The sequence below is a fragment of the Coloeus monedula genome (assembly GCF_965178545.1).
Source record: "Coloeus monedula genome assembly, chromosome: W".
Lineage (NCBI taxonomy): Eukaryota > Metazoa > Chordata > Aves > Passeriformes > Corvidae > Coloeus > Coloeus monedula.
Genome location: NC_138821.1, coordinates 17,245,900 through 17,267,116, shown reverse-complemented (window position 1 = coordinate 17,267,116; position 21,217 = coordinate 17,245,900). Strand labels below are relative to the sequence as shown.

The window sequence follows — 21,217 nt, the reverse complement described above, 5'->3', positions numbered from 1 at the left end:
CTGGATAACATGATGTAATTCTGGAGCTTCTGCAAAGTAGAACCTAAAGCCATTAGATTTGAGATTAGATTTGAGCATCGTGCTCCCCTTTATTGTTCACTTACACCGTTATACTTTTTCCAAAGTTCACGCCCCTTTCCCATGAGAAAGCCTCTAAGCAGCGGTGGAGCTGACCAATGTATGCCTTTTCCCAAGGCTGTTCAAGGCTGCTGGCTAGCAGGTGCCTAGCAAGCCTATCTTCAGCCTGAGGCCCCGTCAGGGGTACTTCTGCAACAGCCCTGGGATGCCCAAGCTCTCCTGGGGTATCCTATATTCCACAAGGAATCCCTCTACAGGGACTGATGTTATCCCTCCACCTTGGTTGTATACGAATCCTCAGCAAAGCTATAGGCAAGGCCTGAACCCATGTCATGGATGTCTCTTGACAAATTTTGCTAATTTGTGCCTTAAGGGTCCCATTCATGAGTTCCACCTTACTGCTTGCTTGGGGTCTGTAAGGTGTGTGCAGATCCCAAGCAATTCCCAAAATCCGGCTAACTTCTTGAATCACATTTGCAACAAAATGTGGTCCCCTATCCGAGGACATACCCAAAGGAACCCCAAACCTTGGTATTATATGATTAAGCAAAACTTTCACCACCTCCTTGGCTGTGTTAGTGCGACAGGGGCAAGCTTCAGGCCATCCACTGAAGGTGTCAACCAACACCAGTATGTACCTGTATCCTTCTTTGCGTGGTAACTCAGCAAAGTCTATTTGCCAGTAGTCTCCAGGAAGATCCCCTGCCTTTGTTACTCCTAACACAACTCTTTTCCTCGTATCAGGATTGTTTTTGCAGCAGATTTCACACTTGCTTACTACTGACTGTACAATATCTGTCATTCCCTTTCCTATTACTACCTTCTTTAGATGTTTCAGAAGATTTTCAACCCTGAAATGTGTGCTTTCATGTTCTCTTCGAGCTAGCTCTCAAAGGATTAGAGGTGGGACTACAACCTGATTGGCAGGTGTAACAGCCCATTCATTTTCTGTGATCTCAGCCTTAAGAAACTTAATTAACTTGTGGTCAGCCTGATCATATTTTGGGGTGAAACCTGACAAGTCCATCTTTTTTTGTGGAATTACTGCAAGAACACCTTTTTCTGCAGCCCTTTTTGCTGTTTCATCAGCAAAGTGATTTCCCAATTCTGGAGGGGTTTTCCCTTTCTGATGACCCCTACAATGCATGACAGCTACTTCTGTGGGTCTTTTGATGCTCTCTTAAGAGGGCAACGATTTGTTCAGCATGTTTGATCTGGTTACCTTGAGCGTTCAACAGTCCTCTCTCCTTCCAGATGGCTCCATGGTCATGGACAACACTAAATGCATATGCTCTTCTCTGAATGCAATTTGCTTCAGCACAACTTTTTTTTCCTTCCTAAATATGTTATCACAGAGGTATTACTACTGTCACTGATTGGCTGGGCCATCTGACACTGGCTCTATTGGGTATAAGGGAAGCTTCCATCAGCTTCTCACAGAAGCAACCTCTGTAGCCCTTCTGCTACTAAAATCTTGCCATGCAAACCAATGCATGAGATAATAGAAAATTTATATTTTAAGCTAGGAAACAGTGGGGAAACGGTAGGAGGAAGGAAAAAAAGGAAAGGCAAGAATGTAAAATAATTTCACATTATTTATAATAATTCTATTATTTCTAATAATGATAATATTTCTAATGGTTTTTAGTAATTGCATTATTTCTAAAGAGGGATTCAAGGCCTCTCATAAACGATTGGAATGCAGATGCCACTAACAAATTCCCTTTGCTGATTGTCACCTTTGTCAATCTTTACCTGTCCAGCCCAGAATTTATCACAGTATCAGTATCTTGAGCTCTGCCCTTAGATCCTGTTGAAGTTTAAGAAGCCTTCAACCCTTACCTGTCACACACAAGCTGTAAGCTGGACACTGCAAAAGTTGATTGTCATGGGTTAGCAAGCATAGTCCCGGAAGTGATGTTCTTGCAAAGGGGTGCTTACAGCTTCCTCTGTGACCTAACAGAACCTATCAGCTGGCCAGTTTGAATATGGACAATTCTTTGAGCCACTTAAAGTTGTGACCGCCTCTGTGATCCACACTTAAGAATAGACTAACCCCGGGGCAGAGGCTCTCTTCTTTCTGGTGCTGGGACAGGTGGCTGCGGGCCCCGTGCAGGGGCCAGCGGGCTCAGCCCAGGCCCTGCTCGGGCCAGGCCGGGCCAGGCCACGGCCATCCTGGAGCCAATGGGCCCTGTTTCACCCGCGGAACCCCCCCCCACAGCCCTGCTGTGGGCAGCCGGAGCGGCCCACCTCCCCCTCTCCACTGTGGCCAAGATTCAGCTAAAGCTGCCCTGCTGTCTAGCAAAAGATCATGTGACCAACAGTGATAAGCCACATTCCAGCTGCAAGGCCGAGGTGAGATTAACCCTTTTAGTGCTGTGAAGAGCTGAAAACCTGAGGGAGAAGAAAGAGGAGATGCTTAAAGCTGAAATTCTGTTGTAAAGCTATGATGTATCAGAGTACCCGTTGTAATTTCATGAAGGCATGGGGGGGTGGAGTGTTCAACTTGTACTTGTGAGCAAAGGCACCTGCGCTGAGATAGGCAGATGCTGAAGCAGCTGTAATTTAATGAGAAATTTGAACAGGGAGAGATGGAAGTGATGAGGACTTTTGCTCCAAATGGAAAAGGAGAAGACCTCAGTTCCTAGAGATGCTCCCAGAGATAGTCCTAGAGATGAAGATGAGGAGGACCCTTTTTCTCCCAGGGAAGGAGAAGGGTCTCTATTCTTAGAGGGTAATTCAAGAGTGGACTTTCGAAAGCAGTTGTGGGAAAAGCTGCAAGTTGGGGGAAGGGACTCACATGCGAGCAGAGAACCAACCCGGGCGGTTGTCTTGTTGTGATGTGTTCATAGCATGGGCAAGAGAGACTCCTCCTCCTAAATGGACTGAACAAGGTTATTATGGAAGTGGGTAAACAGACTGAACATCTCAAGGGTTGTCTTTTTACATTGTCAGTGGGAGAAGGGTGAAAGGTGGGGGGGGGAGGAGAAGTGTTCTGAGGGTGTGGTATGATTTTTTTTTTCTTCTTTTAGGTCTGTTAATAAACTTCTTTATATTCTTTCAAGTTTGGTGCCTGCTTTACGTTTCTCCTAATTCTTATCTCACAGAAGGTAAACAGCAATGAGTATCTTGGACCAAACCACTACACTAAATTGGTGTTTCCGCCCAGTTACAAACTGAACCCACTACATTGATAGATAGATCCTGAATTGTCCGTAGGGAGGATCCTATCTTAAAGTTATTGAGGAATCATGATTTAATAAGTCACTATCCATCAGCAGATGCATAGTAGCTGGCTGTGTGTATATTCCTGAGACATTCCAGTTTCAAAGTAAAATGCATTATCTCCTGTAGGAGTAGGTTCTTTCATTCTGTCCTACTCTGCCAGTATCACTCCTGTGTGCAGAAGCTGTATTTCTGCCCATACTTACCTTACTCTTTCTTACTGTGTGGCCACATTTCTTGTCAGTCTAGACTTCCTTTCTCGGTGCAAGTAATTTCATATTCTTCCACTTGTACTATTCTAAGGATTGGTAGTTGTATATCCTATTTCACCTTATATCAGAGGTTCAATGTCCTTTTGATTTCCCCCTTCTTCCAAATCAGTACCCCTGTTCTTCTTTAATATGATGGGGGTTCTGTGTAAGTTGCTTATGAGTCCTATTTTCTTCCTATTCCAGCAACTGTGTTGTCTTTCCTCACAATTATTTTTTTGTCTGATGTTCTGACATGGAAAGTTCTTTTGAGAAGATGAGCAGAAATGAGGTAAGGAGTACAGTTATACTGAAAAGTGCTAAGAGATATGTCTCGGTTTAGAGAGAATTTTGGGAGAAAACGCTCTGGAATGAACATTTCCTCTAAAGAAAACAGGTTTCATCACTCCCTTCCCACCGATACCAAAGGAATTTCTTGGATGAAAGTGAAAAACATGTTTATTTAACAAGCAAAGTGCCCACAGGGCACAGGAAAAAATGAATAACTTAGATATTGAACCTCTTTGTTGTGGAGAAAGCTGGTGGATTAATAGTTCTTTCTTTTGCTGGCTCGGCTTCTCCCGAGGTCTGGAGCCAGGATGTGGTGTCCCACGGCCTCACCACTGATCTGTGGCATCCGGCTCCCACCGATGGTCTGGTTCTCGGACCAAAGCTAAGTCGAACAGTTCCAGAAGCCACAGAAGTCACCAGAGGATTGCTACTGCAGTCCTCGATGTAGGAACCCAGAGTGCCGAGAATATTTCTCTGCCTGTTTTTAAGGGTTCTTACTCCCCTGAACAACACTGTTTTAACCTCCAACCTTGGAAAAAATTACCAACGATCAGACAAGAACTAGAAAATACAGTGGTGTGAATTAGGTGATAGACTACTACTTAAGATTGTCACAGGGTGAAAAATTTAGAGGTTTTAGGCTTCTCTTTGTAGTAAATAGATAAGAGTAAAAAATATCAAAATGGAGGATTGTTGTTGTTCTCTAAACCTTCTTCTCCTTCTTCTACTACTCCATGTTCTGCAGTAAAAGTAGTTTGGAATGATTGGATAGAGAATTCTGCAGTTCCTGCCTGCGTTACTGAATAATTGGTAGGAAAGTGAAAATAATATACATTTTTAGTAACTATTGGTTAAATTATCTTTAAAAGGCCACGTAAATCTTCATAATTAGACTTCTCTACTGCTTTCTGTGCTCTATGCAGTACCTGGGTCACGCTAGTGGCTCTGTTCCTCTGATAAGACTTAATAGACAACTATCCGGCAGCACTGAAACTCCAGGAAAAGTCTCAGTTTACTGTGGGTGCTCTGTCTGGGGGGTGCTCGGTGCGGGTTCGGACGGTCGGGACAGTGACGGATGGAGACGAGAGATCTCTGTAGTCAGATCTTGGAACATGCGGTTTATTGCAAAGGGCGTGGGTACAGGGGCACTGCTTAGAGCTGCAGCTGGCAGCTCTGAGCAGGCCCAAGAGAGCAAGAGAGTAAGCGGGTAAGCAAAGAGAGAGAATAGTAAGAGAGAATAGTAAGAGTCTATAGTAAGAGAGTCTAGTAAGAGTATCTGAAGTCCTGGTTACAATACAATAAATCATCTTCTGTACTGAATATTCTAATTGTCACTAACCAACCTAATACAAGATACAAATCCTATAGCATTTACATACAGCCTATGAGAGTTCTTATATTACCATAGAGTGTTACATCTTAACTTCTAAAAACTACTCTTTGGACCCCTTCTGCTGAGCTAGTAGGGTCTGCTCTGACCCTTGGACCTGCCTGCAAGCAGAGGGTATTGTTCAATCAAGAGGGGATTACCTTCAGTCGGCCATACCATTGTTTTCCAGTTGTTCAGTAACTAAGACTTGGTATCTCAAAGGTGGCTTTCATTTCGATGTCGCTTATAGTTTTCATATTCCTAAAATCTTTGTCAGGCAATCATATTTATAAGGCTTTCCTGTTTCATCTTCCCCAACATCTCCCCCGTTCCGATGAACAACTAAGATATTAGACACAGTCCTACTTGTCATTTTTTGCACACACTGAAGTATACAAGGTACTGCTACTAAAACTATAATTATTACTACTAGAATAATCAAGCCTATTTTACAGAGTTCCCTTAGCCAGGGTGCAAAGCTCCAACCATTAAACAAACTGTCTAGCCAAGACAGGTTATCTGTTGTAATTTGGTTAGCTAGGTCCCTTAGGTTTTGTAACTGTACTAAAACCTTCTGGGAAAGGCACTCTATAAGTTGAGAAAGGTTTGTCAGGGCTTGTGTCAGACAGACAGATGGTATCGGAGCCTGCAGATTTGGCTAAAGCAACCCAAACATTTGTCTTTGGTTGATTTACAGGTAAAGCTTCACTACAAAAACAAAAACAAAAGGTTAAAAACAACATGCATCTACACAAATAATACTAGAACTCCATTCTTTTCTTGAGCCGTTTCTGGCAGATGATCTTCTCTCAGTGGTTCTGCCTAGTTCACATTTGGGTGACGGCTTCTCGGCTTCCACTCGCGGGGTCACTGGCTGAAGTGGAACCGACAACGGGCTTTGATGGGTGGTACAGCTTCACGTTCTTTGCTGGAATCCACTTGGTTCCTTCACCTGTGGAGAGACATGCAAATCCCTTCCCCCATGTTATAAGATTGTATGGTCCTTCTATTTTTCCTGATTCTAGATTCTTAATTAAAACTGGGGGGTGTTCTTTCAGCTTTGCTTTTTTGTTGTTTAAGAAATGTCTGTAAATGGGGGGGTCAGGCTCTTCTGCAGAGCTATTCAAAAAATTGTAAACATACAAAGCCTTGTTCAACCTCCTTTGAGGTGTATCCTGAGCTTCTCCCCCTTTCTGTTGATCTAAAATGCGTTTTAGAGTTTGATGTGTTCTTTCTATTATTCCTTGACTCGTGGGGGAGTAGGGAATACCAAATGTATGGCGGACACCCCAGTCATTTAAGAATGCAGCTAATTCTTGTGAAACATAAGAAGGACCGTTATCAGTTTTAATTTCTTGCGGGATACCTAAATAGTAAAAAGCTTGTGAAAAATGATGGCAAACATGCTTAGCTGTTTCTCCTGTATGCACAGAAGCGAAGACTGCATTTGAGAATGTATCGACAGAGACATGAATATTTCTAAGTTTTCCAAAAGAGGGGTACTTAGTAACATCTGTTTGCCATTTCTGTAAGCTCTCCAACCCTCGTGGGTTGGTGGCTCCTGAGGAGGGGACAGGTTGAACAAGCTGACAGTTTGGGCAAGCTCGTACAATATTTTGAGCTTGTTCTAAAGTAATGTGAAAATCTCGTTTGATTGCCTGTGCATTTTGGTGAAAGAACGCATGACTTAATTTGGCTTGTTCAATAGTGTTAGGCAAGGTAGTTGCAGCAAACACCGAGGTAGGATTTTCAATGCCTGCTGCAACTTCTCCATCAGATGCTGCTGATGCCAATGCATCAGCTCGTGCGTTTCCTTCTGCCATAAATCCTGGAAGACCAGAATGAGCTCTAATGTGGCAAACGAAATAAGGATTAGTTCTGTGTGATAAAATTTGGTAGAGACAGGTGAGCCAAAGACACAATTTGTCGTTGTTCACATCCTTTAAAAGAGATCCTTCAATTCTTTTAATAATACCAGCAACATATGCTGAATCAGTGATTAGGTTGAAAGGTTCTGGAAAGAGCTGAAAAGCTCTTACAACAGCTGCCAATTCAACAATTTGAGGAGAACCTTCAACTTTTTGAACATCTTGTTTCCAGACTTTAGTATCTTTATTTTGCCATGTGACCACAGAATTGTGTGTTCGCCCTGACCCATCAGTGAAGATAGTGACCACATCTAAAGGCTCTTCACTGATTAGGGGTTTTTCTTTGTAGCACAATTTAGCTTTGATTATTCCGTGTGCTGGGTAATGAATAGAGCAAACACCTGGAAAATCGAGCAAGGCATACATCAAGTCCTCTGATTTTTGCATTGCCCAATCAAAATAGGATTTAATCATGGGCAAATAGATAATTGCAAATTCACAACCTGCTATCGAAAGAAGCCTTGCTCTGCCTTTGATGATGATTTGAGACATCATTTCTAAAGGTGTGAGGATTGTCTTTGGCGACCTGTAAGGAAGAAAAACCCATTCAATTATTAACAGCGGTTCTATTTGAGAGGAATCCCATTGAAAAATGAGGCCATACAGTCTCAACTTTTCTCCTAAAACTGCAAGGAAAAAGGGTTTGTTAGGATTACAGCGATGTGCCTGCCTGTTCTGCAGAGCATCAGTAATTTTTTCCAGGGCCTTGCAAGCTTCAGGAGTGAGAGATTTAGGGGATTTAATGTCACTGTCTCCTCTCAACAAATCAAAGAGTGGAGCAAGTTCATCATTAGTGATTCCTAGCACAGGCCTGACCCAATTGATTTCTCCTAAGAGCTGATGCAAGTCCTGCAAGGTACAAACATCAGTTCGAATTTGTATTTTTTGAGGTGTAATAGACTGTTCTGTTAGTTTCCATCCTAGATATTTCCAGGGAGCAGTCTCTTGTATTTTTGATTCAGAGATCACCAGTCCAGCCTTTTTGATTTCAGCAACAACACTGTTACGAGTTTCTTCCATTTGTTTTTGTGTTGACGCTGCGATGAGCAAATCATCCATGTAGTGGAGAATAATTGATTGCGGGAATTGCTCACGGACTGGGGACAAAGTACGGGCTACAAAATGTTGGCAAATAGTCGGTGAGTTCTTCATGCCTTGAGGCAAAACTAGCCAATGATACCTTTGAAGCGGTTCTTGCAGGTTTGTACTTGGAACGGAAAAGGCAAAACAAGGAGCATCGTCTGGATGCAGTGGGATGTTGAAGAAACAGTCTTTTAGATCGATAATTACAAGCGGCCAATTTCTTGGGATCATGGAAAGGTTGGGCAGGCCAGGTTGGAGAGGGCCCATGTCTTCAATTACTGCATTGATTTTTCTGAGATCATGTAACAATCGCCACGTGTCAGAAGTTTTCTTATGGATTACAAACACAGGCGAGTTCCAGGGACTGTTAGTAGGTTGAATGTGTCCTTTTTGCAGTTGTTCAATCACTAGTTTTTTGAGGGCACTCAGCTTATGATCTGGCAGGGACCACTGGTCGACCCAGACAGGGGTGTCAGTTTTCCAGGTCAGTTTTAAAGTACTGAGTGCTTTAGTGGTCCCTATGAAAAATCCAGTTCAATTTTGGCTCCCCATTCAGAGAGCAAATCTCTTCCCCACACTGTGATGGGTTTTTGCACTACATAGGGACGGATCAATGCCTTTTTCCCTTGTGGTCCTGTAATACTGATTACAGATTCGCTCCGCAGGCATGGAGTGACACCTCCAATGCCTGTGAGAGCGCCTGGGGGGGTTATTAATTTCCAATCTGTTGGCCAATGATAATAAGAGATAACAGAAACATCTGCCCCCGTATCAATCATCCCCTTGATGTTAACTTGAATCCCACCATTTGACAATTCACAAGTTAGCATTGGTCGTTGCTGACTTATGTGTTGAACCCATAGAACCTCAGGACTTTCAGGAGCAACTGAGAGACGGCACGGTGGTACTTGTTCCGCAGTTCCCATGGGCAGTGCTATGGCAATAGCTATAGGGGTTCTAGGTGGGATATACAATGGGGGATGGCAGGCATTTGCTAGCACTAGCAGTTCTTCATTGCAGCTAGCAGATATTACACAAGGCAAAACTAGCAGTCCCAGGATGCCATTCCTCTCTTTACCAACAACCAAAAAGTCTTGTCTAGTTTGTGAAGTCCCTATAATTCTTGTTGAAATATAGTCATAGCCATTATCCTTTAAAAAGGTTGTTGGCTTGGAGGTTGCCAACGTACACTGGGACCCTGGGGGTAGTAGGCCTGGGTCATTACTTGGGATTGCGCTGACGGTGAAGCGAAGTGGTTTTGAGTCGGGGTATTCATAAATTTTATCTTGGGTGTTTGGGGTGCCACTACTTGTTTCGTCACGCGATGGCATTGCGCGCTCGTATTGGAGTTTTTTGGACTGTGTTTTCCACTTGTATCTTGTCTGGATCGACACTGCCAGGCAAAATGCTTTCCCTTCTTGCAGATAGGGCAGCGATCCGGTGCTTGTGCACCCTTTTTGAGTTCTGGGCAGTTCTTCATGATATGGCCGGGTTTTTTACAGGAATAGCAAGGTCCTGAAGTTACAGCAGCTTGCATAACAGCTATGGTGTTGCCTTGTTGCTGGAAGTTTAGATGCAAGGCAGCCAGGATTTCAGTAAGTTTTTGGTCTCGTGTTTCTGCTTGTGCTGCCTGTGCAGCTGTTTGTACTGTTTGAGCTGTCAGAGCCCTTTCAATTTTTTCTCCTAGAGCTTTTCCAAGTTCATTTGCTTGGATAGTTGCCACCTGCTGTGGACCTCCTATTTTGTTACAGACATCAATCATCTCAGGCACTGTGGGTCTTTCTTTTCCCAGAGTTTTGATAACTTTTTTACATTCTGCATTGGCATTATTTTCAATAATGTCCCGTATCATTATTGGGCGAGCTATGTCGTCGCTGCATTGCCGTTCTGCTGCTTGGATGACCCGGTCCACAAATGTGGTGAATGGTTCAGACAACTCTTGGCTAATGAGATTATAGGCTTTCTCAAAACTTCCTGCAGGCTGAATTTGCAAGAAGGCTTTGCGAGCCATCTTTTTGATGTCATCTAATGCTGTTTTGGGTAAATTTATTTGATTGTCATTTTGATCATCAGGATGGTCACCAGTCAGCTTAGATATGACAAGGGTACGAAGGTCTGCGTCAGTACTTTGTTTATAAGTGGCTAGTACCCCTGCAAGCAGTCTCTTCCATTTGAGTTCCCATGGCATATATTGTGAGTCTGTGAGAATTATACTAGCAAGATTTTTACAGTCATTTGGTATGAGTGTATGTCCTTCCAGGGTACTTTTCAGCAGTTGCTTGAAGTATGGAGAGCAGATACCACTGTCCTTTATTGCTTTCCGCAACTCTTTAATCTCATGGTGTGGGATAGCTTGCCATGTTCTAGGACCACCAGCTTGCTGGCTGAATAGTACAGGCATAGCTAAAGGATTTAGATTTTCCTCTTTGCAAATTTGGCGTCTGACTTCATGCCAGTCTGTTAATTGAAAATTATTAAAACATTTTTGGGAGTTTTCTACTTTTGGGATTAACGCAGGCGAATTTTCAGGGTTTAGTGTCTCTTTTTGGGTTGAGGAGTCTGTCCCAAACACTGGGGGGACAGTGAACCTGTTTGGGAACAGACTTAATTCTTTTTTGGAATTGTTTTGTATTGGGATTAAGGTGTTGGCATTTGCAGGGGCAAAATAGTTCTCAGTCTGTCCTGTATTTATAAAAGCAGGTGTCATATTCCACCCTCCCCCTCCTCGTTGCACGGCTTGTGTGCCTGGCTGTGGCAGTGCGATCGATTGGTGATACAACGTAGTCCCATTCGGTGCCAGGAGCGCGGAGGGCGATAGCGCGGCTGGGTGTTCGAGGGAGTGCGGGCGTGATTCGGTGCTGCTTGGGTTGGCTCCGGGATGCGGAGGCAGGAGGGCAGGCGGCGGAGCCGCGGAGTGATGTGCGGCTGGTCCCGGGAGCGGTGCTGCGACTGGAGGAGTGTGAGCGGAGTGATATCGCTGGTCCGGGAGTTGCAGCAATTGCGCATGCGTGGGTTGCGTCATCAGGTCAACGTGGCAGGCTGTGATGGCGGCAGTCCGTGTGGCGGGCGGTTCGGGAAGAGCGGGAGATGGCAGGACTGCAGAACCAGGGGCTGGGGCTGCGGCCGCGGTCGAGGGAGGGGGCGATGGGACGATCATGGATGCCGGTGGCGGTAGGACTGCACTATTTGGCAGCTGAGAAGCGGGAGTCTGTGGTGGATACAGCAGGGTGCGGTCTGGGGCCACGGAGGCGGGCGGCGGCGGCAGAGCTGCTCTGTCGGCAGGAGATGATCTCGGGGCGGCGGGAGGCAGGAGGGCCGGCGGCTGGATCACGGCGTACTGCCGCTGGGAGCTTGTAGGCTGGGCTGGGGTGAGTGGTGGTGCGGCGGGCAGGAACGACGCTGCCGGAGCGGCGGTGCCGGGAGACGGGGCTGGGGCAGCGGCAGGCACGGAGGGGGCTGCAGCCATCCGTGCAGACGCTGCAGTACCGGCACCAAGTGGCTCGCAGGGCTGGGGCGCTCCGCGTTCCAGCGCGAGCGATGGTGTGCCGGGATCGGGGGATTGCGCAGGGACGCCGGCAGGGACGGGAGTAGACATAGACGTCTGTGCTGCCGCGGGGCCGGGGGACAGCTCGGGGCGTGCTGTGTGCGCTTGAACGGTAGGGTGAGGGGGCAGGGTTCCCGCGGCAACGTGCACAGGGGGCACCGGGGGCCCCAGCGCGGTCGTGACAGGCGCTGTCGGTACTGGTGGTTCGGGAGCGGCAGGAGACTGTGAAGACGCAGCAGCGACGGACGCGGATGGGCTATTAGCTACCACCGGCGCCGTGTCGGTGGCGGCAAGGGGGACCTGGGGGGCTGGAAGAAGGGTCGCCGCTTGGCTTTGCGGGGGGCCGGCTATAATGGCAGCCATGGCCATAACTGGCGCGGCTGGGGGAGCGGTAGCACCCGTAGCTAGCAGGGGGGTAGCCACCGCCCCCGCCGGGGTATCACCGGGGGGCGGGGCTACGAATATGCCATCAGTGGGGGGTGGGGTAACAATGACGGCAGCAGCGGGGGGGCACGTGGGGGCAGGGGCAAGGGGCGGGGTCGCGGAGACGCTGGCGGACGGGGTGATAGAAGCGAGGGGCGGGGCCGCGAAGACGCTGGAACCGAGGGCGGGAGCCGGGACAGCGGGGACGAGCGGGATGGCGGGGGCGGGGATGGGGGGAGGGGCCGTAGGGTCCGGTGGGGTGGCTGCGGCCGGGGCAACGGGTGCCGGGACCGCGAGCGCGGGGGGGGGGCAGCGCGAGTCAGCCGGACCGCGGGTACTGGAGCCGCGAGGTCCGGCGGAGAGGCGGGGGCCGCGTCCTGTTGCGGGCTCGCGGCGGCAAGGGGCGGGCTCGCAGCAGGAGCCGGGCTCGGCGGGGTGACTGCTGCGGGCGGCGCCTTCGCAGCAAACAGCTCCACCAGCGCTCTGCAAGCTGGGAGCAGCTGCGCGGCAGCCATATCCCGGTAGGATATATTATTAAAGAGCTTAACCCCAACTGTGTCCCAGAAGTCTCTTGTAAAGACGGCTGAACGGTCAGCATTTGGGAAATTAATCAGAGTCCATTCTAAGAGGTTTTTTAGCTCCTGTTTAGGTAATTGTCTTGAACTAGAGCTTAGTAAATGCTTAAGTTGCTTATAGAGATCTCTGTCATGGGCAGAGTGCATTTGTCCCATTATCAGACCAGTATGATACTCACTTAGATGATGTCGCAGGAGCAGTGTCCTTGCTCAGAGGTCCGTCGTGGGGGGCTGGCCAGGCACTCCACTCGGCGCTCAGGACGCTGCTTTTGGGTCCTTTCTCAGAGCTCCGGTTTTAGGCGTCGTGTGGCAACGGCTTTCCGTGCTCAGGACCTCACGGGTGGGTCCACACTAAGAGCTCCAGTGCGGGCGGTGCTGAGCACTACTCGCCTGTGCTCGGGGCGCGCGGCAGGGTCCCTCCTTAGAGCTCCGGTCGGCATTGCTTAGCAGCGTGTCCGTGCTCGAGGGGTGCCACGGCAAACTTCCTCAAAGAGCTCCAGGTAGCCGCTGCGCAGCAGTGGCCGCCTGTGCTCGAGGACTGCCAGGCAATTCCCTCCAAGAGCTCCAGGTAATCCCCGTGCTCGAGGGCTGCCTCGGCAGAATTATAGAGCTCCGGCTTTTACGATGCGCAGCAACGGTATGCCGTGCTCACGACACGTTCTAGGTGGCTATAACCGGTCTTTTAGTTACCGTCCATGGAGAAGTCTCCCACAGATGGAAAAAGCTGAACCGAGCCTTCAATCACGTTGTGCGCCAGACTGAAGGTTCTTGGGGGGTTCGGCAATCACGTTGGGCGCCAGACTGTAGGAACTCTGTCTGGGGGGTGCTCGGTGCGGGTTCGGATGGTCGGGACGGTGACGGATGGAGACGAGAGATCTCTGTAGTCAGATCTTGGAACATGCGGTTTATTGCAAAGGGCGTGGGTACAGGGGCACTGCTTAGAGCTGCAGCTGGCAGCTCTGAGCAGGCCCAAGAGAGCAAGAGAGTAAGCGGGTAAGTGAGAGGAATGAGAGTGAAGAAGTAGTGAGAGAGAATGGGTGTAGAGATGAGAGTATAGTAAGAGTGAATAGTAAGAGAGAATAGTAAGAGTGTCTGAAGTCCTGGTTACAATACAATAAATCATCTTCTGTACTGAATATTCTAATTGTCACTAACCAATCTAATACAAGATACAAATCCTATAGCATTTACATACAGCCTATAAGAGTTCTTATATTACCATATAGTGTTACATCTTAACTTCTAAAAACTACTCTTTGGACCCCTTCTGCTGAGCTAGTAGGGTCTGCTCTGACCCTTGGACCTGCCTGCAAGCAGAGGGTATTGTTCAATCAAGAGGGGATTACCTTCAGTCGGCCATACCATTGTTTTCCAGTTGTTCAGTAACTAAGACTTGGTATCTCAAAGGTGGCTTTCATTTCGATGTCGCTTATAGTTTTCATATTCCCAAAATCTTTTGTCAGGCAATCATATTTATAAGGCTTTCCTGTTTCATCTTCCCCAACAGTTTACCTTTTGAAACTCCTTGCAAGGACTTTTAGAAAATTCAATCCCATCAGGAGGGATTTGATTTATGGCACGGTTCAGTGTCACTCAGCTAACAAAACCCAAGCTAGCTAAAAGCAAAAATGTAACTCACTCCCCACCACAAAGCCGAGCACACAGGCGAGTGAGTGCTTGCACACAACCCGTGCCAGAGTTCCCCCAGCTCCCACCCCTACTCCGGACCCAGCTTAAAGCTACAGGACCCATTTCTGGGCATAAAGTAGACAATAGGGGAATACATTATTATCATAAAAACACCCCAAGGCAAGATGCCGCCTCTCATAATTAGATCTGTAGCATTTAGCGGGGGGAGGGGGGTTCCGAGTGCAGGGGAGCCGGCCGAAGTCACGATACGAACACCGATACGATTTGAGCATCGTGCTCCCTTTATTGTTTACTTACACTCACTTATATCTTCTTTACAAAGATTCACACCCTATTCCCATGGGACAGCCTCTAAGCAGCGGGGGAGCCGACCAGCGTGTAGCTTTTCCCAAGGCTGTTCAAGGCTGCCTGCTGCCAGGTGTCTTTCTGGCCTATCTGCAGGCTGAGGCCCCTTCAGGGGTGCTTCTGCAGCAACCCTGGGTTGCCCAGAGTCTCCTGGGGGATCATATGCCCCTGTTCCACAAGGAATCCCTCTACAGTAGCAATCATCATAGAATCATTTAGGCTGGAAAGAACCCTTAAGATCATCAAGTCCAACCATTAACCTAGCACTGCCAAGTCCACCAACTAACCCATGTCCGTAAGTGTCATATCTACACTAAATACCTCCAGGGATGATGACTCAACCACTTACCTGAGCAGCCTGTTCCAATGCTTGACAACCACTTTCAGGGTTGAGGCGATTTCTTTTCTTCCCATCACTTGTTACCTGGGAGAAGAGACTGGCACACACCTCACCACAACCTCCTTTCAGGTAGTTGTAGAGAGCAATAAGGTCCCCCCGAGCCTCCTTTTTTCCAGAATAAACAACCCCCATCCCCTCAATTGCTTCTCCTAAGACTTGTGCTCTAGACCCTTCACCAGTTTTGTTTCCCTTCTTTGGACACACTCCAGCACCTCAATGTCTTTCTTGTCATGAGGAGCCCAGAACTGAACATGGCATTTGAGGTGCAGCCTCACCAGTGGGGACAATCAATTCCCTAGTCCTGCTGGCCACACTATTTTTGATACAAGCCAGGATGCCCTTGGCCTTCTTGGCCACCTGGGCACACACTGGCTCATGTTCATTTGGCTGTTGACCAACATCTCCAGGTCCTTTTCCCCTGAGCGGCTTTCCAGCCACTCTTCCCCAAGCCTATCACATTTCATGGGGTTGTTGCAACCCAAGTATGGGACCCAGCACTTCATCTTGTTCAATCTTATATGATTGGCCTCTGACCATTGATTCAGCCCATCCAGATCCCTCTATAGACCCTTCCTACCCTTAAGATCAACAATCCCACCCAACTTGGTGTCATCTGCAAACTTATTGAGAGTGCATTTGATCCCCTCATCCCCCTCATTGATGAAGATATTAAACAGAACTGGTCCCATTTGTTCCTCATTTTCCTTCTCCTGGATTTCCAGTTTATCCGAAATCTATAGCATTTTGCCCATTCATGTGTAGAACACTGAAGGTTTATAGGTCAAGTAAGTATGTATGCCCAGGCCTTACATCTATCTTATCTCTTTATGAAGACCAATGTCTAAAAGATAGCTTTGATTAAAGAATATCTTCCAGTCATCTAATTTTACTTTGAAGGCCTCAAAATTTTGAGAACTCCCTGTTTCCCATGTAAATTGGTTTTGCTGGTTAATTATAAAGATAGTTAAATATGTGTCTTTCATCCGAATTTTTAAAGAATAATAATAGTGGCTTCACTTAAGTGCTATGTATATTTTAATTATATTTAAAGCTTATTTCAAAGGAATGTCTAATCAACCTTCATTCAATTTCACAAAATTTGCATCTGAAGAAGCCTTCTAAACTCTTAGTGGTTCTGAACAACTGAAATTGAGGTGAGGCAACCTCTGCAAATGCAAGAAACCCCATTCATAGACAACTCTTTTATATTTGTATTTTTTTCCGAAATATTTTTACTTGATTGTAATGTGTATAGTGTTATTGGAGTAAACTACTTGTATTTAGATACAAAGTGGTTTGCTGTATTGGTGCTCAGTCCCATGAAGATGCAGAAATGAGGACTCTGAGTGATATATTACTATTTTCCAAATGGGATTTTCCTTTCAGCTGTGAAGTTAGAGAATGAGAAAATGCTACCTAGAAGGCATTCCCTCTACCAGAAATATCTGTGTGACTAAAAGTAATGCTTGAGGAGTTCAAAGAATATTTTAAGGCAGGTGTATTTTTTTTTATAATCACTTTCTGATATGCTGTATCTGAACCAGTAACTTTTTGCTGGCATTGTTACTCTGAAAGGAGAATGATGTTAAAACAGCACATTTTTCTTTGCCTCAGGCAATTGTTCTTCTTTGAGTAAATAGAACAAATGAAGGAGCAGGTTTTCAGTTCAGATGCTTTAATACAGAATGCTAAAATGGAGGATAATCTTCTTACACAGGACCGAGGAGATGAATTCACATATACTGGGAGTGGAGGTAGAGATCTTTCTGGAAATAAAAGAATTGGAGAACATTCATTCGATCAAACATTAACACACATGAACAGGTAAGTTTTTGAGACTAAATTAAAAAAAAAATCCAGACCAAAGAGTTAAGTTTTATGCCTTTAATTTAAAAATGATTGTTGGAGGTTAGGATTTTTCCTTTTTTTTTCTCTCTCAGGGAATTTTGTCCCATTTGTTACTAAGAGACAATAACGACCGGTGCTTAAGAGACAAAAGAAGTGGCCAAGGTGGGGGGAGGGGTGCAGCTGGCTGTACTCTTGTAGCTGAGGGGCATTCTCTTTGGAAGGACAGAGATATGCAATTTTGGCTGGGGGGTGAGGGCCTGGGCTTGGCTCCTCGCTCTCGGGATTGGAGGGAACACAGGCTGCTGTCGCTGTGGGAAGAATTCACCACCACTGCAGAGTTCTGTCTCCTACTATTTTCTCCTACCATGAGTGAGGCTCTGCTCGTAAGAGCGGCCATTGAACTGGGACCTTATTAACACCCTACCTCACTGGAAAGGACCCTCACCATCTACTCAGGTGCCTCAGGGGAAAACCCGGGACCCCGAGCCCCTCCGAGGGAGCCGAGCCAGGCTGCGTTTGGGAGCCCGGCTGCCACTGCCCAGCCCCGTTGTTTTTCTGCCACTGCTCTGGGTTTTTAGCTACACTGTAACTTAGCACCCCATGCCTGCTGGGACACCCACAGCTCCTGCTACAGCTGTGTAATTTCTGCTACATCTTGTTTGCTACGCCGGATGTGCCCACCTCTGCTGTTCCAAGGTTCCTGCTAAAGCTCATTTTGCCATCTGGAGGGGCACCAGGATCGGCTACCCCTGTGAGTTTGCAAAGGAAGCCCCTTTTCCATCCCTCCCGCAGGCTGAGTCGCCATTACCACGTGAGGAGGCAGCTGAGCTCGCGCCACGGCGCCCCCCCTGCAGCTGCGAGGGAATCATCACACCTGCCCTGCCCGGCTGGGAGCCAACAGCGCCCCCGCTGGCTGTGACCATAACTACACCAAAGGGGAAAGTGCTTGACTGCTGAGAGGGCTGTTATTGGGTTTCTGGTTTTGTTTATTGTTGCTGCTGTTGTTGTTTTGTTTGCCTTGTTATACATATAAATATTAGTAAATAACTGTTATTGGATTTCCCATATTTTTGCCTGAAAGCCCCATAATTTTTGAGTTATAATAATTTGGAGGGAAGGGGATCACATTTTCTATTCCAAGGGAGGTTCCCGCCTTCCTTGGCAGACACCTGTCCTTTAAACAAGGACAATGATATTTTGAAAAATTTGTTCCCTTTTATACATTTGCTACTATAAACAGTGATGCCTCCTGCTGTTTAGAGGCATTTTGTAAAACGTTGTTATTTTGATTTAAATTATTTGTAACTAATGAAAACATATTGCTGTATTACAGATTCAGTTGATAGGTATTTGTATCTATTTTATATTTATCTTTATCTTTATATTTATCTCTTTGAAATTGTCCAACACTTCTTATGAAAAGACTTGGTTTTCAGGTGATTAGAAGTTTGCCAAACTAAAACCTTGGTTCCGGTTTGAGACAAATTTGGAGGAAACGTCTGAAATGAATGTATCCTCTAATAGAAGGCAAATATCAGCAGCCCCTCCCCCATCAGGTTTGGAAAGAAATTCCTCAGAGGAAAGTGAAAAAAATCCCATTTTTTTAACCAGCAGTGTGCAGGCAGGCACCAAAAAAAAGAATGAACAATGTTAAATAATAAAACCTCTTGCTGTGGAGAAGATCTGTATAGATTCAGAGTTCTTTGTAGGTGTGGCTCTGCCCTCTCTGGGGCTGAGGTTCAGCGTGGGCCCCTCCGGGCTGCAGTGTAAGGCCTCTCGGTGATGTTCTGGTGTTGCTGAACGGTCCAGAAGAGAAGAAGAAGAAGCCAAAGTCCCAGGGGAAAAAAAGTTTCTTGCCTCAGATAGCAGGCTAGTTAAAAGGCAAATAATTTTAACTCTCCGTCTCTCTCCTGAGAAAACTGAGCTGAAAGCTGGCTAAAAGCAGGAAGGTGCTTCCTCAGCTCTGCAGCTGTGAGAGCGCAGGGGAGTGTATGTGTCCTTGAACACAAAACCACTCTGAAGAATTCGCTCTGCTTCTCTCCCCCCTCTCCTGGACCCAGTTTAAAGGCACAGAAAGGCATAGGATCATGTCTGGCGTAGAGCAGGCAATAGGGGATACAGCATCATAAAGTCACCCCAAGACAACCTTTTAAGATGAAATTTTCTGTGCTGGGTATTTGCCTCAGATTGTTCTTATAAAGTTTTATCTTAAATGGTTTAATGATTTATGAAAGTTAGGTATGAAGAAAGTATGTTCATTTGCCTGTACTAAAAGAAATCTTACATATATCTGATGGCCTTAAGTACCTTCATACTTTGTATGAAGAACAAGGAATTAGTATTTCTTTGCCTTTAGGTTGTGTAATTTCATTTCCCTGAGAAAAGTTGGCCTATTTTTTTTTGCCAAATTTTAAGCAAAAAGATTTGACTGAAGAAAATAAATGTTTGAAAAAATAAATTGGAAATTTACTTAAAGTATATTTATGTTCTATAAACAGCCTTCCTAAACACTAGCTATTCTCAATACCTTTACATTTCTAAATATATACTATCTGCATGAAGCAACTAACCATGCAGTGGCTATGGGGTACTAAGATTGACTGGAACTCTCTACCAGATCTGACACTGGATGTGCTGTGCTTCTGTCAAGCACCAAAATTGAATGGGAAGGTAATCTTTCAGGCCTTCTCTTGGTACTCAGAGGAGAAAGAAGAAAAGCCTAAACGGGATACTGACAGAGAAGGAGGAGATAGATTTAACAGAAACAAGAGTATGGAAAGAAGTGAGACAAAAAATAGATTTGGGCAGCAGGTTTATAATGGCTTTTAATAATGAAAGCAAACTTTTTATTGGAACCTGGAACAAAACCTAACCTCTTTAGTCTTGTTGTTCCTCTGCTCTCAGAAAATGGTTGTGAAATCCACTGGCAAAGTGTGTGTCTGGTTGCTTTGTAGTAGTTGAGATGCATGGAGTATAATGTGGTGCTACCATTTATCCATTTTGACGATGCCTTAAGAGGCCTCCTAGACACAGAGACTGGACAGGAGTAAAAGAATAAAATAGGTATTTGTTTGAAAGGCCTTCAAAGGTACACCCTGGGAGCCACAGGCTATTGCCAAAAATGGAACCCAAGATGGACAACAGGTCACGAGTTCTTCACACCTTTATAGGTTTGGTTCATTTGCATATCAGGGTTAATTCTCCAATTAAAGCTTCAGTTAATGATGTAATTTCTCCTCTGCTTTCACCCCTTAGAAGCTCTTTGGATTATACTTTTTGGGCCTAGGACGGTCTGGGTGACCTTGGAGAGCAGGCCTGGAGAGGTTTTGTTATGTCTACCCAGCCTGAGAGAGCAGAAACAAACAGGCTACAAGAAACTTCAGAGTTACACTCTAAGCAGTACAGAATCAGGAAAATATAAAAGTTAAAACCTAGGCATCAGACTGGCTGTCTGTAGTCTTTGCTTTGGGTCTAATGGTCTTAACTCTTGTGATGATTGAAGTAGGACAGTGTCTTGGTTTGAAAGACAGGTGTCTGCTTGGAATGGAAAATGTAACCCCCTTCCCTCCAAATTATTATAATTTTGAAATTAAGGGGCTTCAGGCAAATATATGAGAAATAGGAATAACAGTTCTTTACTAGTATATATAACAAGGCAATAATACAGAAACACTGGCTTAAACTGCCAGAGTCAGGATACAACCTGACCCCCTGCCAGGCAGGGTGGTGGTAGCAGTCCTATTAGGTGGTGGCTGCAGTTGTCTTGAGCTGATAGATATGGTTCTGTTAAAGTGGTGATCCTGTAGAAGGGTCTGGTCTTCCTCTGAAGATCCAGTGGTGGTTATGTAGCTCTTCTCCTCTGGGAATCCAGTAGGTAAGGGCTGACTGTGGTGTTCCAGGCCTCAGATTATATCCAGGTAGGAATGCTTTGTTCCTCCCCCTGGGTGGAGCATCTCCCAATGGGATGATGTAATTTTATGAGTCATGCACTGAGGCTAAATGGCCCATTAACAGAAGATGTCTCTTTGGAGGGAGTTACCAGGGATGTGTCAGGGAAGAGATAAAGAACACTGCCCCACCTGGTTTTAACAGACAGAATACATACTCTTGGTTACATCTTACATTGTAACCTAAGACAGACAGTATGGTTGAATGTAATAGAATCAGAATTGGTTTTCTGTTTATCCAGAACATTATATTATTTTGTCTG

The 21,217-nt window shown here is 45.9% G+C and overlaps 1 protein-coding gene across 1 annotated transcript in view; it reads left to right on the top strand.

The window, feature by feature from the left end:
- LOC309584632 (E3 ubiquitin-protein ligase UHRF2-like) overlaps window positions 1–21,217 on the top strand; it is a 377,453-nt gene that overhangs the window by 314,357 nt on the left and 41,879 nt on the right. The window contains exon 10 of the mRNA XM_082300767.1: window positions 16,877–16,983. Coding sequence (XP_082156893.1) covers window positions 16,877–16,983 — 107 coding nt within the window. The remainder of the gene's footprint in view (window positions 1–16,876; window positions 16,984–21,217) is intronic.